The sequence below is a fragment of the Aureococcus anophagefferens genome (assembly GCF_000186865.1).
Source record: "Aureococcus anophagefferens unplaced genomic scaffold AURANscaffold_13, whole genome shotgun sequence".
NCBI lineage: Eukaryota > Pelagophyceae > Pelagomonadales > Pelagomonadaceae > Aureococcus > Aureococcus anophagefferens.
The window spans coordinates 610,983-637,868 of NW_008705573.1; the positions used below are offsets into that span (position 1 = coordinate 610,983).

The following is a 26,886-nucleotide window of genomic DNA, read 5'->3' on the forward strand; positions in this document are numbered from 1 at the left end:
GCCGGTCTGCTTCTCGCGCGCGATGTCGCGGAAGATCGTGCACGCGCCGATCGTCAGCGAGAGGAGCACGAGGCCGACGAGCGCGACGTCCGCGGCGACGTCGCCGTCGGCCGTCGTCTTCTGGAGCAGCGCCGTGAGGAAGATGGCCGCGAGGAGCCAGGACAGCGCCTCGGCCAAATGGTTGTCGGACGTCGCCGCGAAGGGCTGCCGCGCCTGGTACAGCTTCGCCGACAGGAGCACGAGGACGACGCAGTAGAGCACGTTCGCGGCCGTGCCCGGCGCGACGAGCGACTGCACGGTCGTCAGCGCCAGGCGCCGGATCGTCTCGATCACTTCAAAGTACCAGACCTCGGGGTCGTACGGTAAGTACAGCAGCTTGACGCTCTCGCAGACGCGGTGCGGGCGGCCGTCGCGGATGCGCAGGGCCTTGGTGATGCGCTCCTTCTTCGTCGGGAGCGACGACGACGTCGACTTCGACAGCGACTTGGAGAAGCCGAGCTTCCGGAGCGGGTTGATCTTGTCGCGGACTCTAAATAACAGGGCGTAGAAGCACAGGGGCACGCCGACGGGCCAGACGCAGACCATGAGCCCCGCGAAGACCTCGTAGGCCGCGTACTTGGGCCCGCCGCACTCCACGGACAGGTCCGCGGCGAGGTAGCGCTTGCCGTCGCCGAAGCCGCCGCGGCAGCGCCAGAAGGCCATGGCCGTCGAGCTCGAGCTCGGGAAGACGAGGAACGCGACGAGGACCGCGGCCGCGAGCGTCGAGTCCTCCTCGTCGCGGTCGCGGCGGCCGGGGACGAGCGCGCGGGCGGAGACGACGACCTTGTAGGCCGCGACGACGGCGACGGGCGCGCAGGTCGCGAAGACGAGCTCGTCGTAGTAGGAGTAGCCGTCGACGGCACAAGAAAGTGGCGTGAAGCCTAAATTCAGCTCGAAGACGCGGAGCGCGCGGAGCACGCTCGAGAACGCGGACGGGTAGTCCACGCCGAAGCGCGGCATGGCCGCGGCGATGATCTGGAGCGCGATGAAGAGCGTGCGCCACTTGACGCGTAGTTTCTGGAGGAGCCGCGAGACCTTGACGCCGAGCGTCTCCTCGGGCGTGCGCATCGTCGTCAGCGACGCGAGGAGGCTCAGCGAGCTCCAGCGGAAGCCGCGGTGCGACGGCCGCCCGCCGCCGTCCTCGGCGCTCTGCGGCGCGCCGCCGCCGCTGTCGCGGAGGCTCTCCCGGATGGACGCGCGCTGGAGCGCCGCGGGCGTGTGGATCTTCGACGCCCAGACCAGACTCCAGAAGCACGCGGCGACGGCGATTCCCCAGAGGAGGCCCGCGGCGACTTTGGCCCCCCGGTCGCGCGAACAATTGCGGCAGGAGCCCGAGACGTCGTCGCGCCACTTGCCCGGGTCGCAGGCCTCGCAGAGGCGGCCCCGGACGTTCGGGCCGCACGACGCGTCGCCGGCGGCGGCGCCGCCGCGACAGTCGGCGGCGGCGCCGCAGGCGACGACCGTCGTCGAGGCCGCGTCCGCGCGCCAGAAGCCCCGGACGACGTCGACCGTCGCCAGCGTCGTGCCCCGCGGGCAGGCCGCGTCGTCGAGGCAGGGCACGCACGACCCTCCGTCCGCGTAGAAGCCGTCCAAGCAAATGGAGCAGTTCGCGCTCCCGCCGTCGGACGCGAAGCCCTCGCCGAGGAGGCAGGGCGAGCAGACGAAGGCGCCCGGCCCCGCGAAGGTGTTGGCCGGGCAGCGCTCGCAGGACGTCGCGCCCGACGCCGCGCTCGCGCCGAAACCGTCGGCGGCGAAGCGGCCCGCCGCGCAGGCCGCGCAGGCGTCGTCGCCGCCGGCCGCAAAGGTGCCCGCCTCGCAGGGCACGCAGACGTCGACGCCGTCGACGTCGACGCGCGCGGCGCCCGGCGCGCAGGGCTCGCGGATCGTGTCCGGCGGCGGCGCCGTACCGCCGTCGGCGAAGCGGAACGGCGCGGCGTAGGACCAATTGCCCGCCGTCCAGCGGCCGACGACGGCGTAGGCGCCGTCCCAGACGTTGGCGACCTCGAAGATTGCGTCGTCGGAGCGCCGCGTGCCCGTCGTCGCGTCGAAGCGGACGCGGCCCGACGCGCCCTCGAAGTCCGACGCGAAGAGCGCGGCGCGCAGCGCCGCGCCGTCGGCGACGTCGCCGCCGCCGTCGACGACGGCGCAGGCCGCGAGCGCGAAGGCCGCGAAGGCGTCGAAGGCGTAGCCGTGGAACGACCGCCCCCAGCCGTAGCCGTCCGCGCGCGGCGCGCCGAGGCCGGCGGCCGCCTGCGGCGCCATGCGCGAGTTCGGGTCCGCTGTCGAGTTCTTGTAGGCCTCCTCGAGGGCGTCCATGTTCGGCGTGTCCAGGGGGACGAACTCGCCCGTCACGTGCGCGGCCCCGGCGAGCGCCGCGCGCGTCTCGTCGTCGAAGGTCTCGTCCGTGGCCACCGTCGTCATGCGGCTCGAGACCCAGGCCCACGCGTAGTCCGGCCCCGTCATGTTCCGCCGCAGGGCCCCGCGCACGACCTCGACGAGCTCCGTCGCCGCCGGGACGGCGACGACGACGGCGTGCCGCGCGCTCTGGACGGTGCCCAACGCGACGTCGAGCGCCCGAGCGTCGTGCGCCGCGTAGCCGGACGCCGTCGCGGAGATCTCGCGCGCGACGCAGGCCTTCAAGAAGGCCTCGACGTTCGCCGACGAGTAGACGTCGTCGGACGCGTAGACGACGCCCACGCGGCGCCAGCCGTGGCTCGCGACCCAGTCGGCCAAGGCGGCGACGGTGCCCGCGTCGTCCAGGATCGTCCGCAGAAAGTAGGGGTAGTGGGACCGGCTGTTCAACTCCGGCGACGTCGACATGTAGGACACCATGGGCGTCTCGTCGATGGCCGTCGACGTGGCGAGCGCGATGGACCGCGCGGACGCCGCGGCGCCGAGGACGCCGTCCAGGTAGGCGAAGGACCTACCACATGACATGCGTCGGTAACGATTTTTCATTGTTTTCCCACCCAAAATCTCTCGAAAATCGTCACGGATGCAGGACGCTGCGCTCCACTCGCGGTACCGGGTGACGGTCCCGAAGGTTGTTGCCTCCGTGTTGTGGTACGTGAGGGACACGGCGACACCGTCGCAGCGATTCGCAAAGGCCGGCGCGACGCGGCCGTCCCCGCGCGCGAACATGTCCGCGGCGACCGCGGCCGTCGCCGCGAGCGGCCAGAGCCGCGTCGTGCCCCAGAGCGGCGCGCCGTCGGCCTTGGCGAGCGGCAAGAAGACGCCGAGGTCGAGCTGCTGCGTGGCGTTCGAACGCGGCGAGAAGTCGAGCCCCGTGCAATTCCCGTTCGGATCGCAGGGCGAGCATGAATTGATGCCATTGCGGTAGGACGCCTCATCGCAGCGCTCCGCCGCGGCGCCGAGCGCCGCGACGAGCAAAAGGGTCCAGCGGCGCGCGGCGACGAGCGGGGCGCAGCGGCGCATGGTCGAGACTGTACGCGGCGGCGCGCGACTACGCTAATGGACGGTCGATGAGGCCGGGGCTGCCATTTCCAGGCGAGTCCGGGAATCGACCTCAAAATCTTCAATGGCTACTTCAAGCGTTTAAATTAAGTTTTAAATTTAAGGCGGCGCGACGACGTTGAGGTCCGAGCCGGCGACGTGGGCCTCGACGTCGGCGACGACGGAGGCGAGGAGCCGCTGGCGCGTCTCGAGGCGCCGCCAGCCCACGTGGGGCGTGAGGATCGCGTTGTCCAGGTCCCAGAGCGGCGAGTCCCGCGCCGGCGGCTCCGGGTCCTGCACGTCGAGCGCCGCCCCCGCGATGGCCCCGTCCCGCAGGGCCGCGACGAGCGCCGCCTCGTCCAACACCGCGCCGCGCGCCGTGTTGATGAGGTACGCCGACGGCTTCATGCGCGCGAACGCCTCGGCTCCCAGCAGGCCGCGCGTGTCGTCGGAAAGAGGGCAGTGCACGGACACAAAGTCCGACGCCTCCAGGAGCGCCGGCAGCGACGCGACCTCGCAGCCCGCGGGGCACCGGCCCGACCGCGTCGACACGAGCACCCGCATTCCGAACGCGAGCGCCAACTGGCCCACGCGCGTGCCGATGGCGCCGTTGCCGCCGACGAGGCCCAGCGTCTTGCCCGCGAGCTCGAAGTGGGGCATGGTGCCGATGTTCGCGTCCATGTCCTCGAAGTGGCGCCGGTCGCCCGCCTGCAACCGCCGCCGCTGCTCGTAGATGGACGCGGAGAAGGCCAGGACGTGCGTCATCACCAACGTCGCCACGGCCTCGATGGAGTAGGCCGGACACGTCCGCAGGACGATGCCCCGGGCCGCGAGCGCGCCGCGGTCGTGGTTATTGTAGCCCGTGCCCGCCTCGATGACGCAGCGCACGCTCGCCGGGAACCGGGCCACGACGTCGCCGCCGAGGACCATCTCCTTCGTGATCACGACCTCCGCGCCGGCGACGCGCTCGAGGATGAGCGCGTCGCTCGGCGACGCGTCGAAGGCCTCGACGTCGGCCGCGGCGCGGAGCGCGCTCAGGTCCAGGCGGCCGTCGAAGTCCATGCGCTTCAGGTTCAGCACGACGCACTTGGGTCGGCGCGGCGCCGCCGCCGCGAGGCCCGACATGGCCGCGAGGGTGGCGACGAGCCGCAGGGAGCGCTGCGCGGAGCTCGACGAGCTGGAGCACGACGAGCTCGGTGGCCGCAGGGAGCGCTGCGCAGCGGTTGAGCACGACGAGCTCGGTGGCGGTGGCAATGGCGATCGATTCATGGCTTCTCGTGCAACGTCAACGTTTGCGGCAACTTGAGCTTCGGATGCGTCTTCGGACGCGTGGACATCGATATCGCGGCAAGCCACGCAGCGTCGAGTCCCCAAAGAAACGACAAAGAGAAACTAAAAGAAAGAAAGCAGAGGAGGCGCGGACGGAGCGCGCGGGGTCACGCGGGCGCGGCCGCGGGCGCGGGGATCTCGTCCCAGGTGAAGTGCGTCGGCCGCCGCGTTTTTTTCGTCGGCCCGTCGGGGACGATGGGCCGCCCGTCGGGCGCCTTGCGGCGCCGCTCCGGCGGCGGCGCGGGCTCGCCGTCGCCGGGCCTCGCGCGCGCGAGGCGCGCGCCGTCGGCCGTCGCGGACGTCGGCGACGCGAGGTCCTCGCGCAGGAGGGGCGCGTCGTCCTCGCCGAGGTAGGGCTCCGTGGGCACGTGCGGCGTCTTGAGCAGCGAGCCCGTGAGGAGGTCCGCGAGCGACCGGTCGTGGCTCTCCAGTTCGACGATCTCGCCGAGCGGGTTGACGCCGCCCTCGGTCGCCGCGTGGTGGGACCGCTCGAGGCGGTGGCGCACGCTCTTGAACATGAGCCGGTGGTGCGTCGCCGACGACAGCGGGCCGTCCGCGCCGGGCACGAGCTCGGTGGACACGGACAGCGGGCTCGAGCCCGCGCCGGACGACGACGGCGACAGGAGGTCGCCGGCGGGCGGCCGCAGCTGGTCGCCGGCGCTGCCCCGCGACGACGCGTCCGGCGACTGCGACGGCCGCGCGGCGCGGCGCGGGGCCTGCGCGGCGCCGGCGCTGCCGCCGGAGCTGCGCCGCGACCCCGAGCTCGACCGCTTTTCCTCGCTCTCGCGGTGGATGCGGTTCACGAGCGACTCCATGAGGGGCGGCGGGTACTGCCCGGCGCCGCTCGTGCGCTGCCCGACCGGCGTGGTTGGGACCGCTCCGCCCCTAGAAAGCTGCCCTCCGCGCAACGACTCGACTGCACTCTGCGGTAAACCCGTCACGTTACCCCCTCCAGCCGAGGCCGATGGCGTCCGACGATGCGGTCGAGGCGTCGCCGACGCCCTTCGAGGACGCCGTGCGCGACGCGCAGACGTCGACGACGCTGAAGAAGCAGCTCGAGGAGCTCGTGGAGAAGGCGAACGGCCTGCTGGAGCAGTCGACCAAGTCGTCCGTCGAGACGGCCCTCGAGATCTACGACTCGTGCCTGCGCACGCAGCCCCGGGGCGACGTCGTCGTGCCGCTGCTCGTGAACCGGGCCCTGGCCCTCGACGCCCTCGGCAGCCACGCCGAGGCCGCCGAGAGCGCCGAGCTCGCCAGTCGCGCGCTGCCCCCGAACAGCGACCGCGTCGCCGAGCTCGCGGAGCTCGTCGCCCAGTTCCGCGCGGCCGCCCGGGAGAAGGCGGCCCGCAAGCCCGAGGGCCCCGCCTACGACGGCGACGCCGACGCCGCTGTCGCCGCGGCCCAGGCCGACGCCATCGTCGCGGACGGCCGCGCCGCCGCCGCCGCCCCCGGGCGCGCCGCCGCCCGGCGCGGCCGCCGCGCCGCCGCCGCCGCCGGCGGCCGCGCCGAAAGTCGCCCCCGCGACGGTCCCCTTCGAGAAGCACGTGCGCCGGAGCCTGCGGCGGCTCCGGTTCTCGACGTACTCGCGCAAGACCGCGTGCCGGGAGAAGGATCTAGGCAACGGCCGGCTGAAACAAGGCGACCTCGCGGGCGCCGTCGGCCACTACACGCGCGCCATCGCCCAGGACCCCGACGACGCCGTGCTCTGGAGCAACCGGAGCGCCGCGCTCCTCGCGCTCGACCGCACGCCGGGCGACGGCCCGACGCCGTCGCCGCTCGCGGCGCGCGCCGCGGCCGACGCGTTCGCGGCCATCGCCGCGGACCCGAGCTGGCCCAAGGGCTACCTGCGCCTGGGCCACGCCATGGCGGCCATGGGCAGCGCCCTCGAGGCCATGGAGGCGTTCCTCAACGGCGCGCAGGTCGCGCGCGTCGCGGCGGCCGGGTGCGGCGCGTCGTCCGACTGCGCGGCGCTCGAGCGCGCGGCCCTCGCCTGCAGGGAGCGGGGCAACGCCCAGGGCCGGACGCTCCAGAGCGGCGCCATCGCGCGGGGCTTGGACGTCGACGAGGACCGGCTCCACTTCGAGCGCGGCGCGGAGGACGGCGGCAACGGCTCCGTCGCGGGCAGGCACGGCCTCGCGAGCTGCCTCCTGTTCAAGGCCTGGCCGACGGCCGCGTTGCTCGGCCGGCCGCCGCGCGACGTCTCCGTCGCGGGCAACAAGGCGGCGTTCGACGCGCTCGCGCGGGGCTGGGGCGTCGAGGCCGTCGACGACCGGCGGTGGGGCGCGGGCGGCCGGGGCCTGCGGGCGACGCGCGCCTTCTCCGAGGGCGCGACGCTCTTCTCCGAGACGCCGCTGGTCGCCGTGTCGCTGCGCGACGATCTGTGCGGCTACTGCTGCGGCCCCTGCCGGCCCGCGGACGGCGGGCCCGTGACGAGCCTGTCCCAATTTTGTTGTCCGGCGTGCGAACGCGACGCGGCGGCGCGCGTAGAAACCCCCGCGGTCCTCGAGCGGCTCAAGTTCGCGCGCTACGAGCTCCAGGCCGAGGGCGGCGTCGCGGCGGCGTCGTTCCACGTGCTCGCGCTCGCCCAGCTCACGCACCGGCCCGAGGACCGCGACGCGCTCGACCTCCTCTGCCGGCCGACGGATCTCCCGCTCGACGACCTCGCCGCGCGGGACCTCACGGTGCCCTTCGCGGACCGCCACGCCATGTGCGGCGAGCTCGACCGGTTGCTCCACGGCGACGACGACGACGAGCGCCTCGACGCCGCCCCGGACGCGGACTACGTCGCGCGGCGCCGCGGCGCCGCGGCCGTCGACCTCGGCGACGTCGACGACCGCGTCGGCGCGCTGACCATGAACGCCTTCGTCTTCGGCCCGACGGGCGAGGCCGTCTGCGTGCCAAGGCTGGGCGCGCTCTGCAACCACGCGCACGACGGCAACGCGGAGCTCCGACCCGGGCCGCGGCGCGGCGAGATCGCCTTCGTCGCGACGCGCGACATCGCGCGCGGCGAGGCGATCACGCTCGACTACTGCCCCTTCTCGGCGACGACGGCGCACCGGGACGCCGTCCTGCGGCCCTTTCTGCTGGAGCACCTGGCGCGCGTGCCCGTCGTCGAGGACGCGCCCGTCGCCTACCCGGACGAGGTCGCGCCCCTCCGGCGCCGCGAGCCCGACTTCGCGCCGCACCCCTAAGAACTACGTGAGGAGCGGCAGTCGCCGATTGGGCGGTCGGTCCCGCTCGCGCCGCGCGTCCGTCGGGACGCACTTGTTGCCGCGCCACTCGACCGCGCGCGCGGCGGCGCACGCGCGTTTGTGGAAGAGCTCCGTGACGCCGCCGGCGACGACGTCGCGCCGCCGCGCGGGCGAGTCCGCGGCGCCGGCGAGGAGGTCCGCGAGCTGGGCCGCGAAGCGCACCGCGCGCGCCTCGCCCGGCGGGTTCGGCCCGTGGGGCTGGAGCGCGAGGCCTAGAACATTGGCGATTTCGAGGTCCCAGAGCATGTCTTCCTCGCTCGCGCCGTCGAGCCCCGCGGCGGCCGCGTAGGCGCCGACGACGGCCGACCGCCGGGGCAGCTCCGACGGCGGGCCGAGCGACGCGCGGCGGTGCCGCCGGAACGGGTGCGCGAGGTCGAGGGCCGGCGCGCCGGCGCAGGCCGACTCGAAGTCGATGGCGACGATTTCGCCGCCCCGGCGCATCACGTTGCGGTCGTGGAGGTCGAAGTGGAGGGTTGTGTTAATGGACGTCAGCGCCGTGCGCCCGAGCGCCGCGAGCCGGCCGACGACGTTTCGCAGGGGCGCCGCCTCGCCGGTCTTGTTCCGCGCCGCCAGGGACCGCAGGGCGACGTCGACGCAGCCGTCGACGGCGACGCGCTCCGCCGCTCCGTGGACGCACGCGACCAATCGCCCGAACGACTCGGGGCCCGGCCGCTCCTCGGGGACGTCGACGGCCTCGGAGAGGCGCGCGGACGCGTCGGAGAAGTAGACCGCGGGCGCGCAGCCCGCGGCCGCCGCCGCCCGCTCGACGGCGTCGCACGCGCGCCAGTCGCCGCAGCGCGACGTCGTCGAATTTTCCCGCGAGAGCCGCGCGACGAGCCGGCTCCCGTTGGGCGCCGTGGCGACGAGCGCCTCGGCGTTCATGCCCTTGAGGGCCACGGGCTGCACGTCGATGGCGTCGTGCGAGACGCCGGGCCAGGCGTGGGCGACGCAGAGGGCCCGCACGGCGTTTTTCGTCGCGTTGGCCAGCGGCGGCGTCGCGCCGCAGGGCCGCGGGCCCCAGCACCGGCGGCCGCCCTTCTTCTTGGCCGACGCCGGGAGCAGCGCGGCGAGCAGCAAAGTGCGAAGCATGGGTTCTTGTGTCGCCGACGATGGCGACGCGTCATGGTGCCTGGGCTGCCCACACACGTGCGGCGCCCATCATGCATCGATACATTGGAGTTCAACTTATCCATGTGTCGATCTCATCAATGGCCTCGTTGCCGCGATCCACTCGTCACGCGGGCGCTCGAGGGCTCGACCTGCTGCGCGTTCTGGCTTGCAATATGCGGGTCCTCCTGGTCGCGCTGGCGCTCGGCGCGTCGACGGCCTTCGTCGCCACGTCGCCCGCTCAGACGAAAACCACGGCGCTCGGCGCCTACGTGCCCAGCGGCATGACGGCGGAGCAGTACAAGAAGCTCAAGGACAAGGAGAATGCCGACAAGAAGAAGAAGAACTTCGGCCTCGGCGGCGCCCGCGGCTTCGAGTCGCGGTCCATGAACTCCTTCGTCAAGGATTTGGAGGCGGGCAAGGCGAAGCACCTCATGCCCGTGAACCCCAAGGACGTCGCGTCGGGCAAGATCGCGTTGAAGGACGTGCCCTACATGCAGCGCGGCGGCTCCTGGAAGAACACGGACCTCACCAAGGGCAAGAAGGGCTGGATGACGACGGGCTTCGGCATGACGGCCTTCAACGACGGCAAGGCCAAGGAGGTCAAGGCCAACAAGTACGACGCGCAGTACAACGGCAAGAAGCCGTCCGTCTCCATCTGGGGCGACGGCGGCTCGTTGGACTGGACGGGCAAGGGCGCGCGGGGCACGGGCGGCGACACCGTCGGCGCGCGCGCGACGCGCAACGGCATCTCGAACGACCAGCAGATGTGGCGCGACGCGGGAGCGCTCGGCAAGAAGGACATCGCGAAGATGGCCAAGCGGGGGAGCCAGGCCAACATCAACAAGCCCGAGAAGAAGTTCTTCGGCCTCTTCTAGCGGGGGGGGGCGACGCCGCGGTGCCGCCGCTCGAGACGCCGCGTCTCTGAGCGCGAGCCGCGCCCGCGGGCCGGTCGCGGGCCCCCGCGAGCGGGGTCCGCCGCACCGCCCGCGCTGTAGATAAACACACTGTGGTCGTCGCGTTGGCCGCAGCGGGGTCCGCCCGCGGTGTAGAGAAACACACTGCGGTTTTCGCGTGGGCAGCCGAGACACCCTCTTAAAGCGCGCGCGCGCGCTTTCGGCCCCCGCTCACCACGAGTCCGGGAGGGCCGGGACGCTGCCGTCGATGAAGGACGCGGAGACGAAGGACGCGACGCCGATCATGGCGAGGCGGCCGTTGTTGAGCTCGCGCTGGCGCTTCACGGCGATCGTCGCGGCGTCGTAGCCCGCGGTGAGGCCGAGCGGGTCCCAGAAGCGGAGCCCCAACGGCCCGTCGGTCTGGCCCGGCCTCCCGCCCTTCATGTAGTGGGGCTGCTTCGCCTCGGACGCGAGCTCGATGCAGCCCATGGCGAAGAGGATCTGCACCTTGCCGCTGCCGGGCACGTTCGCCCACGCGTCCCAGCCCTTGCCGAGCGACGCGAAGGACTTGCCCGTAGCGATGTCGCCGGGGAAGACGATGCCGGCCTCGTTGATGATCCAGCCCGTCGTCGCCGCCATGGCCACGCGGCTGTGCTTGAGCTCCGCGTGGCGGAACCACGCCAAGGTCTCGCGTTCGGTACCGATCGTCGCGAGGCCCAGCGGGTCCCAGAAGCCCAGGGGCCGCGACACGCCCTCGAGGAGCGCCACGTTCGCCTCCGCCTGCTTCGCCGCGGCGGCGGCTTCCGCGGCGGCCGCGGCCTCGCGCGCGGCGACGCCCTCGGGGTCCGCCTCGTCGAAGAGGTCGAACATGGCCTCGAGGCCCAGCTCCATGTCCTCGCCCTCGGCGCGCAGGACGCTCGGCGCCGCCGCGAGGGGGCGCCGCGGCGCGACCCAGGCCGACGCGCCGGCGAGGCAGAGCGCAAGTATGCGGACCATGTTGTTGAGCTTGTACAACCAGCCTTCGCTGAGATCGAGATGACGCGTTCGCCTTCTTCACCTTCAGCCGCCGACAGCCTCCGCGACGCGCGTCCCCAGCTCTGATCACGCGGCGACGACGACCGTCGGAAGTCCCCGGGGCGGAGATACCAGCCGTCCCTTCGAGAAGTAAAGGCGGCTGCGCAGCAAAGGAACCTGCGCCCTCACTTGGTGGGATTTCGGCGGGTGCGATGACCTCAGGGAGCTGGCCACGGTAGCACGCCGGCGTGCGGCAGCGACGAGGACAACGCCCACCAACCACGGTAGCAAAACGAGGCGCTCGAGAGGACAAGTTACGCGCGACTCCCCGCCAAAAAAACCTAGGACCCGCGGCGCCACCAGCGGGCGCGGCCGCCGCCGCCGCGGAGCTCGCGGAGCCGCGCGTCGATGGCCTCGACCTCGGCCTGGACGTCGTCGACCTGGCGCCGGCCCGACGCGAGCTCCGCGCCGATCTCGACCTTCTTCGCTTCGAGCTGGTCGACGAGCGCGCGGTTGCCCGCGTCGACGTCCGCGGCCGACGGCGCGGGCGCGATCTGCGACGCCCAGACGCTCGCGCCGCGGCGGGCGACGGCGCGCTCGAGGGCCAGCGGCGCCGCGGCGTCGTCCGCGGCCGCGGCGTCCACGGACGCGTCGTCCGCGGCCGCGTCGACGTCGTCGAAGTCGAGGTCGAGGTCGTCGCGGCCGCCGCCGAGGGCCGCCCGCGCCTCGGCGCCCGTGGCCGTCGGGTCGACGACGGCGTCGCGGCCGCCCGCGCGCGCGCGGCGCGGCGGCGCCGCGAGGTCCGCCGCGAGGCGCTTCACGTACGCGCGCCGTTCCGGGTCCTCGTCCTTGAAGGGGAACTGGCTCCGCACGACGTCGACGAGGGCCGGGGCGACGGCGTCGGCGCTCGCGCGGATGCCGCGCTCGTGCGTGAGCAGCAGCACGACCGTCGTCGTCGCCCCGCCGACGGCGGCGCCGGCGCCGAGCACCTTCAGGTACCAGGGCCAGGCGATGGGCGCCGCGTCGGCCTTGGGCGCGTCGGCCTTGGGCGCGTCGGCGAGCCCGCGCCGCGGCCGGTGCGCTCTGACCGCGCGCACGCCGCAAGCGAGGCGAGAGGAGCGGAGCATCGCGTCGCTTGCAGCAATGTCCACAGCATCACAGCACGTTGAGGCGCCGCAGCGCTGGGCAGCATGGAGGCCGCCTCCCCGCTAACGGACCATGCCGGGACCCCGGGGTCCCGCGCGGCGACGCCCGGGTCCCGCGCGGCGACGCCCGGCTCCGGCGGGCGCGTCGACTTCGCCGAGGGCTCCGGCGGGACGCTGGCGGACCAGTGGTCGACGCCCATGAAGGCCCGGGGCAGCTCGCCCTCCAAGGTGCCCCAGAGCGGCGGCATGGACTTCGAGCCGCCGACGTCCGACTTCTCCGGCCGCGGGACGTCGCGCGACGGGAGCTTGCGACGGCGGTCGGCCCAGCCGGAGAAGGACCCCGACGCCGTCTTCGGGAGCCAGCGGAGCCGCGCGGCCGGGCTCCGATCCGACGCGGAGGCCGGCGACGGCCGGTCCGCGGTGCTGCTGGGCTACCTCTACTTCGACATCGACGACCGCGACGGCGCCGAGGCCTGGTGGACGAAGGGCGCCGCGAAGCACGACGCCGAGGCCCATTTCGCGCTCGGCATGCTCTGCGAAACCTCCCCGGAGGCGTCGAGCCCCGAGGGCGCGGCGGCCGAGGCGGCGGCGGCCGCCGCCGCGCGCCACTTCTCGCGCGCGGCGAAGCAGGGCCACGTCGTCGCGGCCTACCACCTGGGGTCCGCGTACGCGGCCGGGCGCGGCGTCTCCAAGGACCTGAAGATCGCCGAGCGGTTCCTGCGGACCGCGGCGACCGCCGGCGAGGTCGGCGCGATGAACGCGCTGGGCGCCATCCTCGAGGCGACGGCCTGCGGCGGGTCCGCGAGCGACCGCGTCTCCGTGGACGTGCCCGAGGACGTCTTCGACGACGCCGACGACGACGGCGGCGGCGCCGGCTCGACGTACGGCGACCGGCCCAATGGCTTCGACGAGGCCGACGACGGCGGCAAGCGGCGGAAGCGCCTTGCCGACGCCGCGCTGTGGTACGGCAAGGCCGCCAAGGCCGGCGACCGCAGCGCCATGGCGAACCTCGGGCGGATGCACTACCTCGGCCGCGGCGTGCCCAAGGATCCGAACAAGGCGCTCGACGTCTGGCTCCTCGCCGCGGACCAGGGCTGCCGCGTGTCCTGCACGAACGCCGCGGCGCTCCTCGCGCGCAAGGCCGCCGACGACCCGGCGGAGGCCGTGCTCGCGCTCGACAGGGCAGCAAAAGAGAGCGAAATTCCCAACTTCAAAGGCTCCTTTCTCGGCCGTTTTCCACTCGTTTCGGCTGACTTTTGGACGAGCGATCATCTCTCGGAGCGGTCTCGACGCGTGGGCGCTTTTTCCGGAACGCGTGCGCGCGGAACACTCAAGTTTAAGCGACGTTGAATCACCCTTTTGCTGCCCAGGCGCTCGAGGCGGAGCGGCTCATGCTCCAGGCCGCGGAGCTCGACCACGCGACGGCGCGCTTCAACATCGCCGTGCTCCGCGCGACGGGCCTCGGCGACGTCGTGCGGAACGAGGCCGAGTCCGTGAAGCAGCTGCGGCTGGCCGCCGCCGGGGGCGAGCCCGCGGCCGCGCTCGCGCTCGGCGACGCGTACGCGGCCGGCGTCGGCGTCGCGCGCCAGTCGGACCGCGAGGCCTTCAAGATGTACAAGCAGGCCGCGGCGGCCAACGAGCCCGACGGCCAGTACCGGTTGGGCCTCTGCTACGAGCTCGGCCGGGGCGCGCAGCCGGACCTCGCCGCGGCGAACCGGTGCTACGCGGCGGCCGCGAAAGGCGGCAACATGGCCGCGGCGACCAAGGCCGGCAACCTCCAGTCGACCTTCGGCCGGTCCCAGTTCGCCTAATGTGTCGCACGACCAAACGAGGTCCTTTTAGACGACGCCGGCGCCCGCCGCGGCCTCGGGGGGCGCGGGCGCGCGCCGGCAGGGCCGGCAGCAGACGAGGCCGATGACGAAGTCCGCGACGTCCTCCTGCCACTGGTCGCCGCTGTAGACGGCCATGACCGGGTTCGAGAAGTGCGTGTCGCTCGCGTTGTTCAGCATGGCCATGGCCACGGCGGAGCTCCGCCGCTTCGTCGACCGCCGCTTGTAGACGTCGGCCTCGTCGAAGGACTGGCGCTTCGGCGCCGCGGCGGCCGCCGGCGCCGCGTCGCCGCCGCCGCCGCCGAGCCCGAAGGCCTTCTTCTTCTTTTTGCCCCGGCCCCGGTTCAGACCCATGTCGATCTTGCCCCGCTCCTTCTTCGCGCGCGCCTTGGGCGCGTCCTGGTCGCGGAGCTTGGCCTCCATGCCGAACGTCGGGTTCGCCTCCATCTCGACGACGCTCTCGCGGGGCCCCGCGGGCTCGGGCTCCGGCGGGCAGAACGCGTGCGTGCACAGGTTCTGGATCGGCTTCAGGAAGAGGTACGCCAGGAGGGGCGCGGCCAGGAGGAGGAACGTGAAGGAGACGCCGGAGCCCGTGCAGAACGTGTCCTGGAACTCCGTGGTCACGGAATCGACGCCGACGTCCGTCATCACGCCCGTCGCGACCTCCGCCGTCGTCACGGCGGACGTCGTCGCCGTCGTCACGGACACGACGGACGTCACGGTCTCCGTGGTCGTGACCTGGGCCGTCTGCGTCGCCGTTTCCGTGGAGGTTTCCGTCGACGTCTCCGTGGACGTCTCCGCGGTCGTGACGGGCGTCGTCGACGTGAACGAAACCAAAGTGGCGCCGATTGAGTCGACGATGGCCTCCGCGTCCGTGATGATGGCCTCGTAGGAGTCGACCTCCGTGACGAAGGGGCAGTCCGCGGGGCAGTCGAAGCCCGGCCAATTTATCTCGTCGTCGCAGATGGAGTCGTAGGTCGCGTCCTGGCCCCGCTTGTACCAGACGTAGGAGTGCTCCTCGATGTCGCCCGCCTGCACCGTGCCCTCGCCGATCCAGAAGTCGCCCGTCGCGTAGGTCGTGTCGCAGGACGACATCTGGTACATGATGCCCTTGTCGTAGTTGTCCGAAGGCATGACGACGATGATGTGCGTCTTGAAGCCCTGGGTCTCCATCCACGCCGACAGGCCCAGGAGCGTGCAGTCGGCGATGGAATGGTCGAAGCAGAAGTTCTTCACCATGTCCGGGTTCGCCGTGCTGGCCATGTCGCAGGGCGTGTCCGGTTCCCGCGTCGTCCACCAGCCGGGCCAGTCGTCCGTGGACCAGTCGAAGTCCTCGTCCGTCGGCGCGCCGTCCGTGATGAACTGGCACATCTTGTAGGGCTCCAGCCCGCCGTCGTCGTCGCGCGAAAAGGCCTCGTGCTGCAGGTAGCAGCGCACGAAGCCCCAGACGTTCAACGTCGCGAACTGGCGCCCGTGCTCCGCCGCGGCGAGCGCGTCGAGCGTGCCGTCGTCCCACGCCTCCATCGCCAGCACGTCCAGGCCCTCGCAGCCGAATTCGACGAGCCCGACGGACATGGACGTGTTGCCCAGGGAGCGCCGCGTCGTCGACGCCAAGGTCACCATGGCGTCGACCTGCTCGACCCACGACGACGTCGACACGGACAGCGAGCAGTCGAGGACGAACGTCGACTGGTAGGGCTGCACGACGGTCGCGTTCGTGACCGTCGTCGTGTTGATCGTGACGTTCCGCGTGACGTCCCGCGTGACGTTGTAGGACACGTTGTAGACGACGTCGAACGTGTGGTTGACCAGCGTCTCTACCGTCTCCTCGACCGTGATTTCCGTCGTCACGTTCGTGGTGACGTTCTGCGTGAAGTTGAAGGGGATGGAGACGTTGACCGTGACGTTCGCCGTCTCGTAGGTCGTCTCCGTCTCCTTCTCGCAGGGCTCGAAGAAGAGCAGCACGGAGAGGACGACGCCGGCGACGGCGAGGCCGATGAAGCCGAGCAGCACCCAGTTGCGCTTGAACCAGACGCCGCAGGACCCCTGGCGCCGGCCCCGGCCGCGGCGCCGCGCCATCGTGCGTGGGTGCGGCTTGCTGGCGGCGCGCGGCGCGGCGTCTGGTTGGGAGATCGGGCTGCCCGATGTTGGTTTTTTTTTCGTGGTGCATCATTGGTGCATCGTTCATGATAGTTGAGCCTCAACGTGAGGCTCGCTAAAGACAGCCTGCCGATAGCTGCGACATGGCGTCTTGTGGCAAGATGCGCCTTGCGCTCGCCGTGGTCACCTGCGCCTTCGCGCCGGCGCCGCGCCGCGTCGCCGTCCCGCGCCTGCGGTCGTCGCCGGAGCCGCTGTCGCTCGACGAGCTCGAGCGCATGGAGGCCGAGCTCCTCGGCGGCGGCCGCCCGGCGCCCCTGGGCCGCGAGTGCGAGCTCTACCGCTGGACGCAGGACGGCGCGGGCCTGCGCGTCGAGGTGCCCCTGCCCTTCGCGCCGCCGGCCGGCGACGTGTCGCTCGTCGTCGGCGGCGACGGCTTCGCCGTCGCGGTCGTGAATTCGGGCGTCGAGATCCGCGGCGAGCTCGGCGGCGCCGCGGACGCGCCGAACTGCGCCTGGGCCCTCGAAACCGACGCCGCCGGCGCGCCGGCGCTCGTCGTCGACGTGCGCAAGGCCGGCGGCGACGGCGCGGGCGCGCCGTTCTGGCGCGAGTTCCTCCGCGGCGAGGCCGCGGCGCCGACGGTCGCGTACCGCGGGACCTGCTTCACCGGCGCGGCCTTCGCGCAGACGCGCGACGCCGTCGACTTCTCCCTGCCGCTGCCGGCCGGGGTGGGGGCCGCGGACGTCGCCGTCGACGTGACGAGCGACGCGTGGCGCGTCGCGATGGGCGGCGCGGCCGTCGGCGGGCCGCTCTGGGGCCCCGTGCGCGCCGACGCGACGGCCTGGCTCCTCGACGACGGGCGGCTCCACGTCGCCCTCGAGAAGCGCGGCGGGGGCGGGTGGTGGCCGGGCCTCACGAAGCCGCCGCGATAACGTTACCGGATATTTAGCGGAGGGGCTTCGCCTCGAACGCGGTCGTGAGCGGGAGCGGGGACTTGCTCTTGGGCGACCGGGGCCCGGGCGATTCCCGCGGCGCCGTCGAGTAGGCGTAGGCCGCGGCGTTGATGAGCGCGCCGCCCGCGAGGAAGGACGGCGTCGGCCGGAAGCCGAAGAGGGCCATCTCCGCCACGCACGAGCCGAGCGTCGCGAAGCCCGCGGCGAAGCCCTTGAGGATGGACCCGGCGTACTTGAGGATGAAGGACACGTTGAGGCCGCCGACGGCCTGGAGGACGACGACGAACCAGACCAGGTTCGAGTAGCCGCCGAAGAACCCGCGCTCCGCGATGGGCGCCGAGTCCTTGAGCGTGGAGACAACCGCCACGACGACCGACGGGAGGCCCATCTGGATGTTGCGGCACCAGACGGACGTCTTCGTGCCCTGGAGGATCTTCTGCCTGTGTGGATGCCAACCACTGGTTCGGGGGGTCCCCGCCAAACTTCGGAACGCTCTAGCTCGGTCACATCGAAGTCGATTCGGCTGATTTTTGGACGAATCGATGGCTCTCGTCGAGTTCTCGACGCACGACGAAAAAGTTTGGTCCAAACTGCTCAATTATGCGCACATTGAAGTCGGGTTGAAGATTTGAGGTCCTCGCGGTCTTCCGCTGGTAGACGCCCGCGAAGCCGGACGTCGTCGCCGCGGCCGCGACGGCGAAGAAGCCCAGGGCCGCGTTGCCCGCCGGCGCGGTCTTCGACGCCTCGTGCTTGCCCGCCTGGACGACGACGACGCCGAGGAAGAGCGCGACGAGGCTCAGCCACCGCCGCCGGCCGATTTTTTCCTTCAAGAACGCCGCCGAGAAGAACGCCGCGGTGAGCAGCTTCAGGTTGTAGGTGACCTTGTAGGGCGTCGCGCGCAGGTTGCTGAGCGCCACATAGAGCAGGTTGTTCTGGACGACGTAGAGCACGGCCGGGAGCGAGAGCCGCGCCATCTCCCGCGGCCGGAAGACCTGCGTCCGCAGCGCCGCGAGGAACTCGCGGCCGTGCTCGACGTAGACGGCGGCGAAGCAGATGGCGAGCTTCAGCAGCTCCGCGCAGCAGACGGCCGTCGACGCGACGTACATGGGGCCGGGCCGCGACCGGCTCAGGCGCATGCAGAGCACGAGGGTCGTGTCCTGGACGACGAGGAAGGCGAGCGACGCGTAGCGGATCGACGCCGCCGACGTCTGCGACATCGTTGGTGGCGTGGCGCGTCGAATCGGGCGGCTCTCTCAGCGGCTTGCGGCTCAGTCGCGTCGAGCCGTGCGGTTCGAGCCGTCGCGCACGTCGGTTCAGCGAGCGTGAGCTCGAGCAAAATCTGTGGCAGAGCATGAGCATGAGCCTCTTGGAGAGCGCCATGCCGCAGCGTCGCAGCATGCTCTGGTGCCTCTTGGCAACAGCGTCCGCGCTGCAACCCCCACAGATCATCGCCGCGGCGTCGTCGCGCGAGATGCGGCGCATTGCCGCGCTCGTCGTAGAGGACGGCAGCCGAGTGTTGGAGTTGGGCTCGCAGCTCAGCTCGACCACGGCGGCGCTCAAGGCGGCCGCCGGCGCGGGCCGCGTCGTCGCCGTCGACGTCGCGCGCAAGACTCCAAAAACAAAAACTGAGCGGTCGGCGCAGTTCCGCGGCGGATCTGACGCCGTCGCCGTCGACGACTTTCGCGAAGTCGCGGCGGCGCGCGACATCCCTGCGGCGCTCGCGCCCGACGAGCGCTTCGACGTTGTCGTCGTCGATACGATGGCGCTCGCGGGCATGGACTTGGCGCTGGACACGCTCGCGCTCGTGCGTACGCTGCGATCGCGCCAGCGGCCGCCGCCGCTGTGCGTCGTCAAGAGCGCGGCGCTCGCGCGCCTCGGCGGACGGCTGTTCTCCGCATGCGACCTCTCGCGCGTCGACGACGTGCTCCGCGTCGCGGCGGCGCGACGGCGGCGCCTCGACGCGGGCCGCGTCTACGAGGCGGAGCCCGTGGTCGTCGCGGCCGTCGGAGTCGACGAGTACCGGTCCGTCATCCCGACGGCGGTGCGCCCGGGCGACGCGACGCTGGAGCTCGGCTGCCACTTCGGCACGTCGACGGCCCTACTCGCGGCGGCGTCCGGCGGCGCTTGCCTCGGCGTCGACGTCGGCGCGTCCATCGTCGCGGCCGCGCGGGAGCAGCATCCGCACGTCGACTTCCGCGTCGGCGACGCGTGGGCGACGGCAGGCCTGGCGGCGCTCGCGCCGCCGGCGGGCTGGGACGCCGTCTTCGTCGACGTCGGCGGGCTCTCGAGCGTCGACGGCACGCTCGAGGCCCTCGGTCTCGTGCGCGCGCTCGGCGCCGCGCTCGACCCGCGGATCGTCGTCATCAAGAGCAAGTGCCTGCGGAACCTCGCCGAGACGCTCGTCCCGTCCTCCCGCGTGTCGGAGCCGCTAAGGGGCCTGGGGTGAAGACGGCACGTTGAAGGAAGCACTGGCCAGCAGCCAGCCTTCTCAGTCTGGGCTGCCCAATCATCGACATGGGCGTCTCCGTGCGCGCCGCGGCGCTCCTGGTCGCAGCGATGCCCACAACAACAGCGATCACGGCCGACGCGACGGTCTTCGGCAAATACTTCTCCCTCGACGCGAGCGGAGCGCCGTCGACCATCGACCAGAGCTACTACTTGTTCCTCCCGACGGTCCCGCCCGCCGACGGCGGCGCCGCCTACCCCGTCGTCCTCTCCTACCACCCCGGCGGCTTCACGGGCGGCGCGCCGTCGGGCGACTGCGACGCGGACGTCTGCGCGTCGCTCCTGGACCGCGGCATCGCGTTCGCGTCCATGGGGTACCGCCTGGACGGCGCGCGCTACTACTTCTGCCCCGACGGGTCGACGGCCTGCGCCGCGGCGGACCGGCGCGAGGCGGAGTTCATCCACGTGCACGAGGACGGCGGCTTCGCGCTCGACGCCGCGAGGACGCTCGCGAGCTACGAGGTCGCCATAGGCCGCCAGGAGTTCAACGGCCAGGCCGCGTACGACGCCGCGGCGGGCTTCGAGCACCTGCTGGCGAATAATCCGAACATTGACGCCCACAAGGTCGGCCTCACGGGCTCGTCCGCCGGCGGCGCGGCGCTCAACTACCTCGCGTGGGTCTGGCACGCCCTGCCCGGGAACGCGGCGCGCGCGACGCCGCGCGCTTTGGTCTACACCATGGCCCAGCTCAACTACCCCGTGGAGAACACGCTGGACGTGGAGTGGCGCGTCTGGGCCGACGACCTCGGCTACGACGCCAAGCTCGCGGACATCGTCGATTTAGACGACTGCTACGCGATCGTGGGAAACCCGTGCTGCGGCGGCGACATGATCTGCGAGGGCGCGGCCGTGAACCTCTGCAACATGACCTGGCACAACGCCACGGTGGCGCGCTACTGCACGGCGGACGCCTACGCGACGGCGACGGTCGGCGACCTCGTGGAGACGCAGGTCTGGCCGACGGAGACGGCGCAGCAAAGAGGCCTCGCGAAGCTCTGGTACGCGCAGCGCAACATGGCGGGCGCCGCGGCCCACTACAACCTGACGGCGACGCCCTTCTACGTCTACGTCGCGAACCAGCTCAACGGGACGGTCCACATGGAGGTCGTGCACCACGCGGTCGCCGCGCGGGCCTACGCGAAGGCGGCGGCCGCCGCGGGGCTCCGCTACGTCTCCTACTACACGGACTACGCCCACATGACGGCCGACGACGCCGGCGACGCCCGGTTCGCCGTGGGCTCCGACGTCTACAACTACAAGAGCAACTGGGACTTCGTCGCGAGGACGGGCGTCGCGCCGCTCGGCCGCGTCTCCGTCGCGGAGCAGATCGCGACGTTCTGCTTCGCCTTCGAGCAGACGTGCCACAACCGCACGGCCCTCTAAGCATCTTCTAAGCGACGCCGCGAGTGGGACAGCGTCCGCGGGGGACGGGCGCCGAAGCGAGCGGGGTCTCGGCATTCAACCCCGCGGCCGTCGCGCGAGGACGGGCGCCGCCCCGAAGGAGTCGCGCGTGTTCGTCCCGTCTTAGAAGGTGATCGCGCCCGTGGCGACGCCGAAGCCGAGGGGCAGGAGGTAGAGCGAAGCGACCAACGCTATTGGGAGCGCGTGTCCCACGGCCGTCTTGTCCGTCGCGTCGACCTCCCACGGGAACTTGAACGCGGCGCCGTACTCGCCGTCGGTGTAGATCTCCCAGTCCGTCATGCCCTTTCGCCGCTCCCGCCGCGCCTCGTCGCTCTCGGGCGCGGCGCGGCGGGCGGTGGGCCGAAGGCTCGCGGCTGGGCGCGTCGGCGCCAGCGCGCGCGCGCCGCCGGCCAGGGCGAGGAGCAGGACGACGCGCGAGGCGTGCATGCTTTGCAAGGTTCGAGTTCTGCGGCGCGCGCGACGCTGGCGGCGGTCGAATATCCTCCACAGGCCGCCCACCGCCTCTCGAGAGAGCTTCACCAACAGTGCAATGCTGATGAAGTTGCTGATGGTTGCACTTCTTCAGCACGGCTGCCACGGTTAATGGGCGCGAAGCGACGCTCCTACCAGGGCGGCGTGGGGGCCCGCTTGTCGATGAAGATGCGCAGGTTCTCGCCCTCGCGCTTCGCTTCGAGGTAGGCCTTGTTGCCCTGGAATTCGCGCGTCGCGCGGACGTAGGCGGCGGCGTTCGGCGGCAGGGGCACCATCTGGAGCGTGAAGGACCGCGAGCGGTCGTAGATCATGGCCATCGTGCCGACGCCGTCCATCGGCAGCTGGATCTTGACGACGAAGACCGCGTCGCCGTGGACGTTCCGCGGCGCGGAGTCCTTGATCTGATGACCGGCGGAGGCGTTGGCGCCCAGCTCGCCCGTGAACGAAAAGGGCGCCGCCGTCCAGAGGCCCTGGAGCTCGGGGGGCGCGATCGTGGAGACGACGACGGATTCTCGGTCGCTCGTCGCCGCGACGCCGCAGACCTTCTTGTGCGCGGACCAGTGGGCCTTCTGGCAGGCCTTGCTGCAGTAGGACGCCCCGCGGCACCGCGCGCACATCATGAACTTCGGCCGTCCCTCGTCTCGCGCGTCGCCGCACGCGGAGCAGATCTCGCGCTGCTTGGGCTGCATCGGCGTCGCGAGGTCGTTCGGCGGCGCGAGGACCGACGCGAAGGACGCCGACGACGCCCGCGCCGCCCCCGGAGCCCGCACGTCGATGCCCGCGACGCGCTCGCTCAGGGCCCGGAGCGCCATGCTGCCCGACGCGATCTGCGCGCGCGACTCGGCGTAGATGTAGTCCGGCGATAGCTCGGGCCGCGGCGTGCGATCGACCATCTTTCGCATCACGGCGTGGTGGCCTCCGAGCCAGACCCGGACGGCATACAGCGGCGCGCCCGCGTCGACGCCGGCGAAGCCCGCCGGAGCCGCGCGCGCGTCGCCGACGAGCTGGACGCCGACGACCTCCGTCGACGGGCCCGGGTCCTTCGTCGTGACGATGAACTCGCGATGCCCGTGCGTGATGAAATTCATGAAGAGGTGGGACACCGTGTAGCACCACTGGCTGGCCGCGGGCAGCGCCTCGACGCTCCGCCCGGGGACCCCGCACGCCACCTGCATCATCGCCATCTTCGAGGAGACGGGCATCGCGTCGATCCAGGCCTTCGTCAAGGGATGATCGTTCGTGTTTTGAAATGTGTTCACGCGCGCGGACGGCATCGCCCACGGCGACAGCGTCCGCGGGTCGATCTTGCCTTCGGCCGCGGCGGCGACGGGCGCGCCGTCGCCGTCGTTCAAGATGCTGCGCTCCACGACTTGCCCCGCGACGCGCAAGTTCTCCGGCTTCACGCTGATCTTCTTCGTCGTCGCGCCGCACTCGACCGTGTAGCGATTCTTCTCGCGATTGAACGCGATGATGGTCCCGCGACTTCCATTGAGCTCGGGCTGGCTCTGGAGGCCCTCGATGAAGACGGTCGCGCCGATGTCGTCGGGCGTCGGCGCGCGCGCCTTCTTCTTGCTGCTCTTCTTCTTGGCCATCACGAGATACGAGTTATGGCCATGGGCAGCCCATATGCTTTCTGTGAGATCCGTTTAATGATTCCGTTGTGAGCCCGGCGCGGCACGCGCCGGCGGGGCACTCCAGGCTCGGCCTCGTCGTCGTCGCGCATCGCCGTCTAATTGCACCTAGCTATACTCGGCGCCCGCGGGGAGGTAGTTGGCCTTCTCGCGGCGCATGGCGTCCGCGTGCGCCGCGCGGCCCGCGGCGAGGTCCGCGTCCGTCGGGTCCGCGGGCGTTCGCGGCTCGACGTCGAAGCCGCCGTGGGCCAGCTGCCCGAAGGCCGTGACGCTCTCCCGCGCGGGCTTCGTCTGGCGGCAGGCGGCGGCGATGAAGCGCATGGCGAGGCCCACGCGCGGCGCGTCGCCGACATTCGGCGCGGACCGGTGGACGGTGAGGAGCTGGTGGATCGACGCCTCGCCGCCGCGGAGCGCCGCGACGACTTCGGTCGACGCGTCCCAGGCCTCGACGCGCTGGCCCCGGCTCAGCAGGTTGGACGGCGACGGCGCCTCGACGTGCGGCAGCTGGCCGGCGACGTGCGAGCCGGGCGCGAAGCGCAGGCAGCCGTGCCGCGCGTCGACGGGGTCGCTCAAAGCGAGCCAGAGCGTGCAGCCCCGCGTCGCGGGCTCGAGGCCCGTGTAGGTCGCGTCCTGGTGCGGCGAGAAGAAGCCGCCGTCGCCGCGCTCCTTGATGTTGAGGTCCGAGCTCCAGAGCAGCACGTCCCGCGTCTTTAGGACCGCGCGGACCGCGCGGAGCACTGTCTCTTCGCGGACGAGCGCGCCGACGCGCGGCAGGAACAGGTGGGGCTTGAAGCGCAGGTCGCCGCGGATGCGCCCGTCGGGCTGGCTCCGCGCGAACGCGTTCACCTCCTCCAGCGCTTCAGCCGCCACGGCGGGCGCGACGATGCGCAGGGGAGACACGAAGCCCTGGGCGGCGTAGGCATCGGCGAGGTCGCCGTCCGCGTCGTTGACGCGCGCCGCCGCCGCCATCGACGCCATCGCGCGGTCGTAGAGGCCGCGCGGGGCGCAGCGCGGCAGGTCAACCATGCTACCGAAGGGGCTAACTGGCCTCACCATGCTCCATGCTCGGTCGGACAGCCTCCTCGCTGCTTGTTTCCCTCAAGTTGAGGTGCGAGAGCCTCGCACTTCGCCTTGCGAGCGTGTCATCGGCGAGAGCTCGGTCGACGATGACTCGTCGCGGGGAGTCGGGCATTATCGCGTCACATGCCCCCCGGCGGCTCGTAGTCGGGCGCGCCGCCGTGGAGCGGGGAGAAGTTGACGGAGCCCGCGCCGCCGGCCGGCGGGTCCCAGGCCATGTCGCGCCAGGGCAGCGGGACCTTGGCCCCGTGGTAGAGCGCGAGGCCGCCGTAGAAGGCCAGGGGCGCGCAGAGCACGAGGAGCGCGCCGAGGACGAGCCCGACCGTGAGCGCGGCGCCCGAGCCGCCGTCGTCGGCGTCGATGACGTCGGGCGCGGACCACGGCGCCGCGTCCGACTCGCAGCGGCAGAGGGCCGCGCTCTTGCCCGTCATGCCGCCGTTGGGCACGTCGAACCAGCAGGGCGCGTCCGTCCAGCCCGCGCCGTAGTAGCCCGCGACCTTCTCGTCCGTGTCGTGCGCGTTGTTGGGCTCGCCCGGGCACCAGTTCTCGTAGGCGAGGGGCGTCGTCGACGGCCCGCGGCCGCCGACGGCGTGCCACGTGCCGTCCTGGCCCCACTCGATGCCGCCCCGCTCGTTCGTGTAGGCCTCGGCGATTCCCACGCGGCAGAAGCCGTACTCAAAAGCCTGGCACTTCTTGACGGCCGCGCCGTCGTCGCGCGCCGACGTCGGCACGAAGAGGCCGCCGGCGAGGCCGCGCTGCGCGCAGCCGTCCGCGCAGGCCTCGTGGCCCTCGACGAAGGTCGGCGTCGGCACGAGGAAGAAGCACGTCCCCGCGGCGTCCGCGTCGAGCGCGGGGCACGTCGCCTCCAGGCCGCCGGCCGCGGGCGCGGGCGCGGGCGCGGGCGGCGTCGCGCCGCCGCCCCCGGCGCCCGACGCGTCGCAGCCGCAGATCGCGCCGCAGTCGGGCAAGGGCGTCACGTCGTGCCAGCAGCCCACCGTGTCCGCGCAGTAGCTCGACATGTCGAAGTCCTGCTCGTTGCCGCAGTAACCGGCGATCTTCTGATCCTGCCCCCCGTTGTTGGGCTCGCCGGGGCACCAGTTCTGGTAGTCGCCGTCCTCCAGCTTGACGAGGCGGTTGTACTCGATCTTGTGCCAGTCGCCGTCGTCGGCGAGCTTGTAGCCGCCGGACGCCGTGGGCTCGACCTCGGCGATGCCGATGTAGCAGAAGCGGTGGTGGCCCCGCACGCAGAGGTCGTGCGCGGCGTCGTCCTGCGCCTTCGACGACGGCGCGAGCATGGACCCGAGCATGCCGCGGGACACGCAGCTCGACGCGCACTCGGCGACGGCCGCCTTGGGGTCGATCTCGGCGACGGCGAAGATCTGCGGACGGCGCGCGTGGGGCGGGCGGAGCGCGCGCGCGGGGGGGCGGCGTCGGGCGCGGGCGGCGCACGCATTTGCCGTCGACGACCTTATCCTCCGGCGCGCATTGCGGCTTCGCGCGGGCCAGGGCGAGGACGCCGAGGAGCGGGAGCACGATGGGATTCCCCATTCTCACGCATCCACGCACGAACAAGCCGATGTGGTGCGGCGATGCCGGATGTAGGTTTCTCGAGAACCACGCATGCATGTTCCAAGAGGGGGCTGCCTTCGGAACCAGCATGGACATCCTCGCCAACATGGACACGTACGACCAGAATGTCTGGGGCTGCTACGTCGTCGCGAACGCCTGCTTCTGGTTCGCGTCGCTCTCCTGCCACGCCGTCGACACCTTCTGCCCGGGCCTCGAAAAAACACAAGGCCAAAAAAGCCACATGACGCAGCGGACCTTCGCCCACGCCGCGGCCGTCGCCTTCGCGAACATCGTGATCTGCGCCGCGGCCGTCGTGCCCGGCGGCGCGAACCTCTGGCGGGCGCTCCACGCGGCGCCGCTGGGCGTCGGCAACGCGTTCCATCCGCCGCGGGAGGCGCTCGTCCTCGCGGGATCGCTGCTCGTCATCGACTTCTGGTTCTACTGGACGCACCGCGCCATGCACCACAGCTCCATCTACCGCGCCATCCACAAGATGCACCACCGCTTCACGGCGCCGACGGCCGTCGCGGCCGTCTACGCGCACCCCGTCGAGTTTCTGGTCGGCAACGTCGGCGGCGTCGCGCTCGGGCCCATTTTGTGCAACGCGCACCCCTACACGGCCTGGGCCTGGTTCGCCGTCAGCCTCTTGAGCACCTGCGGGTCCCACAGCGGCTACGCGGCGCTCGGCGCGGACAAGCACGACGAGCACCACCGGCTCTTCGACTGCAACTTCGGCGTCGGGCCGTTCTGCGACTCCCTCTTCAAGACGCGGAAGGAGGACATCCCCAAGTTCGCGAACAAGCCCCACCCCATGGACCGATTTCGACCCGGCAAGGACGGCAAGCGCGCGTAGCGGGATCTCGGGTAAGGCTTGAGGGGGGTCAGTGGCGCCCTCGGCGCCCTCGGCGCCCTCGGGACGAGGGCGCCGTCCCTCGGCCGACGCCCTCGGACCCTCGGACGGCGGATCGGCGCCCTCGGACGCTCGGCTTGATCTGAGATCACCTCCCTCAGGCTTCGCTCGTTTTGTGAGATCGGGGCTAAAACGCGACTTTCGCTCCCCTCGGACGAGGGGAAAATCCCTCAGCCGAGGGCGTCGGA

General features: G+C 72.0%; 9 protein-coding genes across 9 annotated transcripts in view; 3 read left to right on the forward strand and 6 right to left on the reverse strand.

Moving 5' to 3' along the window:
• The window catches only part of AURANDRAFT_65159 (hypothetical protein), a gene marked incomplete at both ends in the record, with an annotated part of 3,876 nt that extends 402 nt beyond the window's left edge, over nucleotides 1-3,474 (reverse strand). The window contains 2 exons of the mRNA XM_009040090.1: nucleotides 44-2,962; nucleotides 3,065-3,474. Coding sequence (XP_009038338.1) covers nucleotides 44-2,962; nucleotides 3,065-3,474 — 3,329 coding nt within the window. The remainder of the gene's footprint in view (nucleotides 1-43; nucleotides 2,963-3,064) is intronic.
• Nucleotides 3,475-3,612: 138 nt separating this feature from the next.
• Nucleotides 3,613-4,554, reverse strand: AURANDRAFT_28497 (hypothetical protein; the record flags this gene model as incomplete). Its single annotated transcript, XM_009040089.1, has 1 exon — nucleotides 3,613-4,554. One exon carries the CDS (start codon nucleotides 4,552-4,554, stop codon nucleotides 3,613-3,615), a length of 942 nt encoding a protein of 313 aa, XP_009038337.1.
• A 1,231-nt stretch (nucleotides 4,555-5,785) lies between these two features.
• AURANDRAFT_65161 (hypothetical protein) lies at nucleotides 5,786-10,057 on the forward strand (the record flags this gene model as incomplete). The annotated part of the gene is made up of 3 exons (XM_009039955.1): nucleotides 5,786-6,238; nucleotides 6,363-7,964; nucleotides 9,425-10,057. The coding sequence occupies 3 exons, from the start codon at nucleotides 5,786-5,788 to the stop codon at nucleotides 10,055-10,057; spliced, it is 2,688 nt and encodes an 895-aa protein (XP_009038203.1).
• Nucleotides 10,058-10,306: 249 nt separating this feature from the next.
• Nucleotides 10,307-11,071, reverse strand: LHC50 (putative plastid light harvesting protein; the record flags this gene model as incomplete). Its single annotated transcript, XM_009040088.1, has 1 exon — nucleotides 10,307-11,071. One exon carries the CDS (start codon nucleotides 11,069-11,071, stop codon nucleotides 10,307-10,309), a length of 765 nt encoding a protein of 254 aa, XP_009038336.1.
• Nucleotides 11,072-17,105: 6,034 nt separating this feature from the next.
• STP10 (hypothetical protein) lies at nucleotides 17,106-18,330 on the reverse strand (the record flags this gene model as incomplete). Its single annotated transcript, XM_009040087.1, has 2 exons — nucleotides 17,106-17,549; nucleotides 17,722-18,330. 2 exons carry the CDS (start codon nucleotides 18,328-18,330, stop codon nucleotides 17,106-17,108), a joined length of 1,053 nt encoding a protein of 350 aa, XP_009038335.1.
• Nucleotides 18,331-18,491: 161 nt separating this feature from the next.
• On the forward strand, nucleotides 18,492-21,001 carry AURANDRAFT_65163 (hypothetical protein; the record flags this gene model as incomplete). Its single annotated transcript, XM_009039956.1, has 2 exons — nucleotides 18,492-19,555; nucleotides 19,606-21,001. 2 exons carry the CDS (start codon nucleotides 18,492-18,494, stop codon nucleotides 20,999-21,001), a joined length of 2,460 nt encoding a protein of 819 aa, XP_009038204.1.
• Nucleotides 21,002-21,642: 641 nt separating this feature from the next.
• Nucleotides 21,643-23,103, reverse strand: AURANDRAFT_65164 (hypothetical protein; the record flags this gene model as incomplete). The annotated part of the gene is made up of 1 exon (XM_009040086.1): nucleotides 21,643-23,103. One exon carries the CDS (start codon nucleotides 23,101-23,103, stop codon nucleotides 21,643-21,645), a length of 1,461 nt encoding a protein of 486 aa, XP_009038334.1.
• A 147-nt stretch (nucleotides 23,104-23,250) lies between these two features.
• Nucleotides 23,251-25,768, reverse strand: AURANDRAFT_71879 (hypothetical protein; the record flags this gene model as incomplete). Its single annotated transcript, XM_009040085.1, has 3 exons — nucleotides 23,251-24,169; nucleotides 24,346-25,598; nucleotides 25,669-25,768. Coding segments are annotated over 3 exons (2,272 nt in total), but the record flags the coding sequence as incomplete, so codon positions are not given.
• A 432-nt stretch (nucleotides 25,769-26,200) lies between these two features.
• AURANDRAFT_6254 (hypothetical protein) lies at nucleotides 26,201-26,524 on the forward strand (the record flags this gene model as incomplete). Its single annotated transcript, XM_009039887.1, has 1 exon — nucleotides 26,201-26,524. A coding segment is annotated over one exon (324 nt), but the record flags the coding sequence as incomplete, so codon positions are not given.
• Nucleotides 26,525-26,886: the final 362 nt, after the last annotated feature.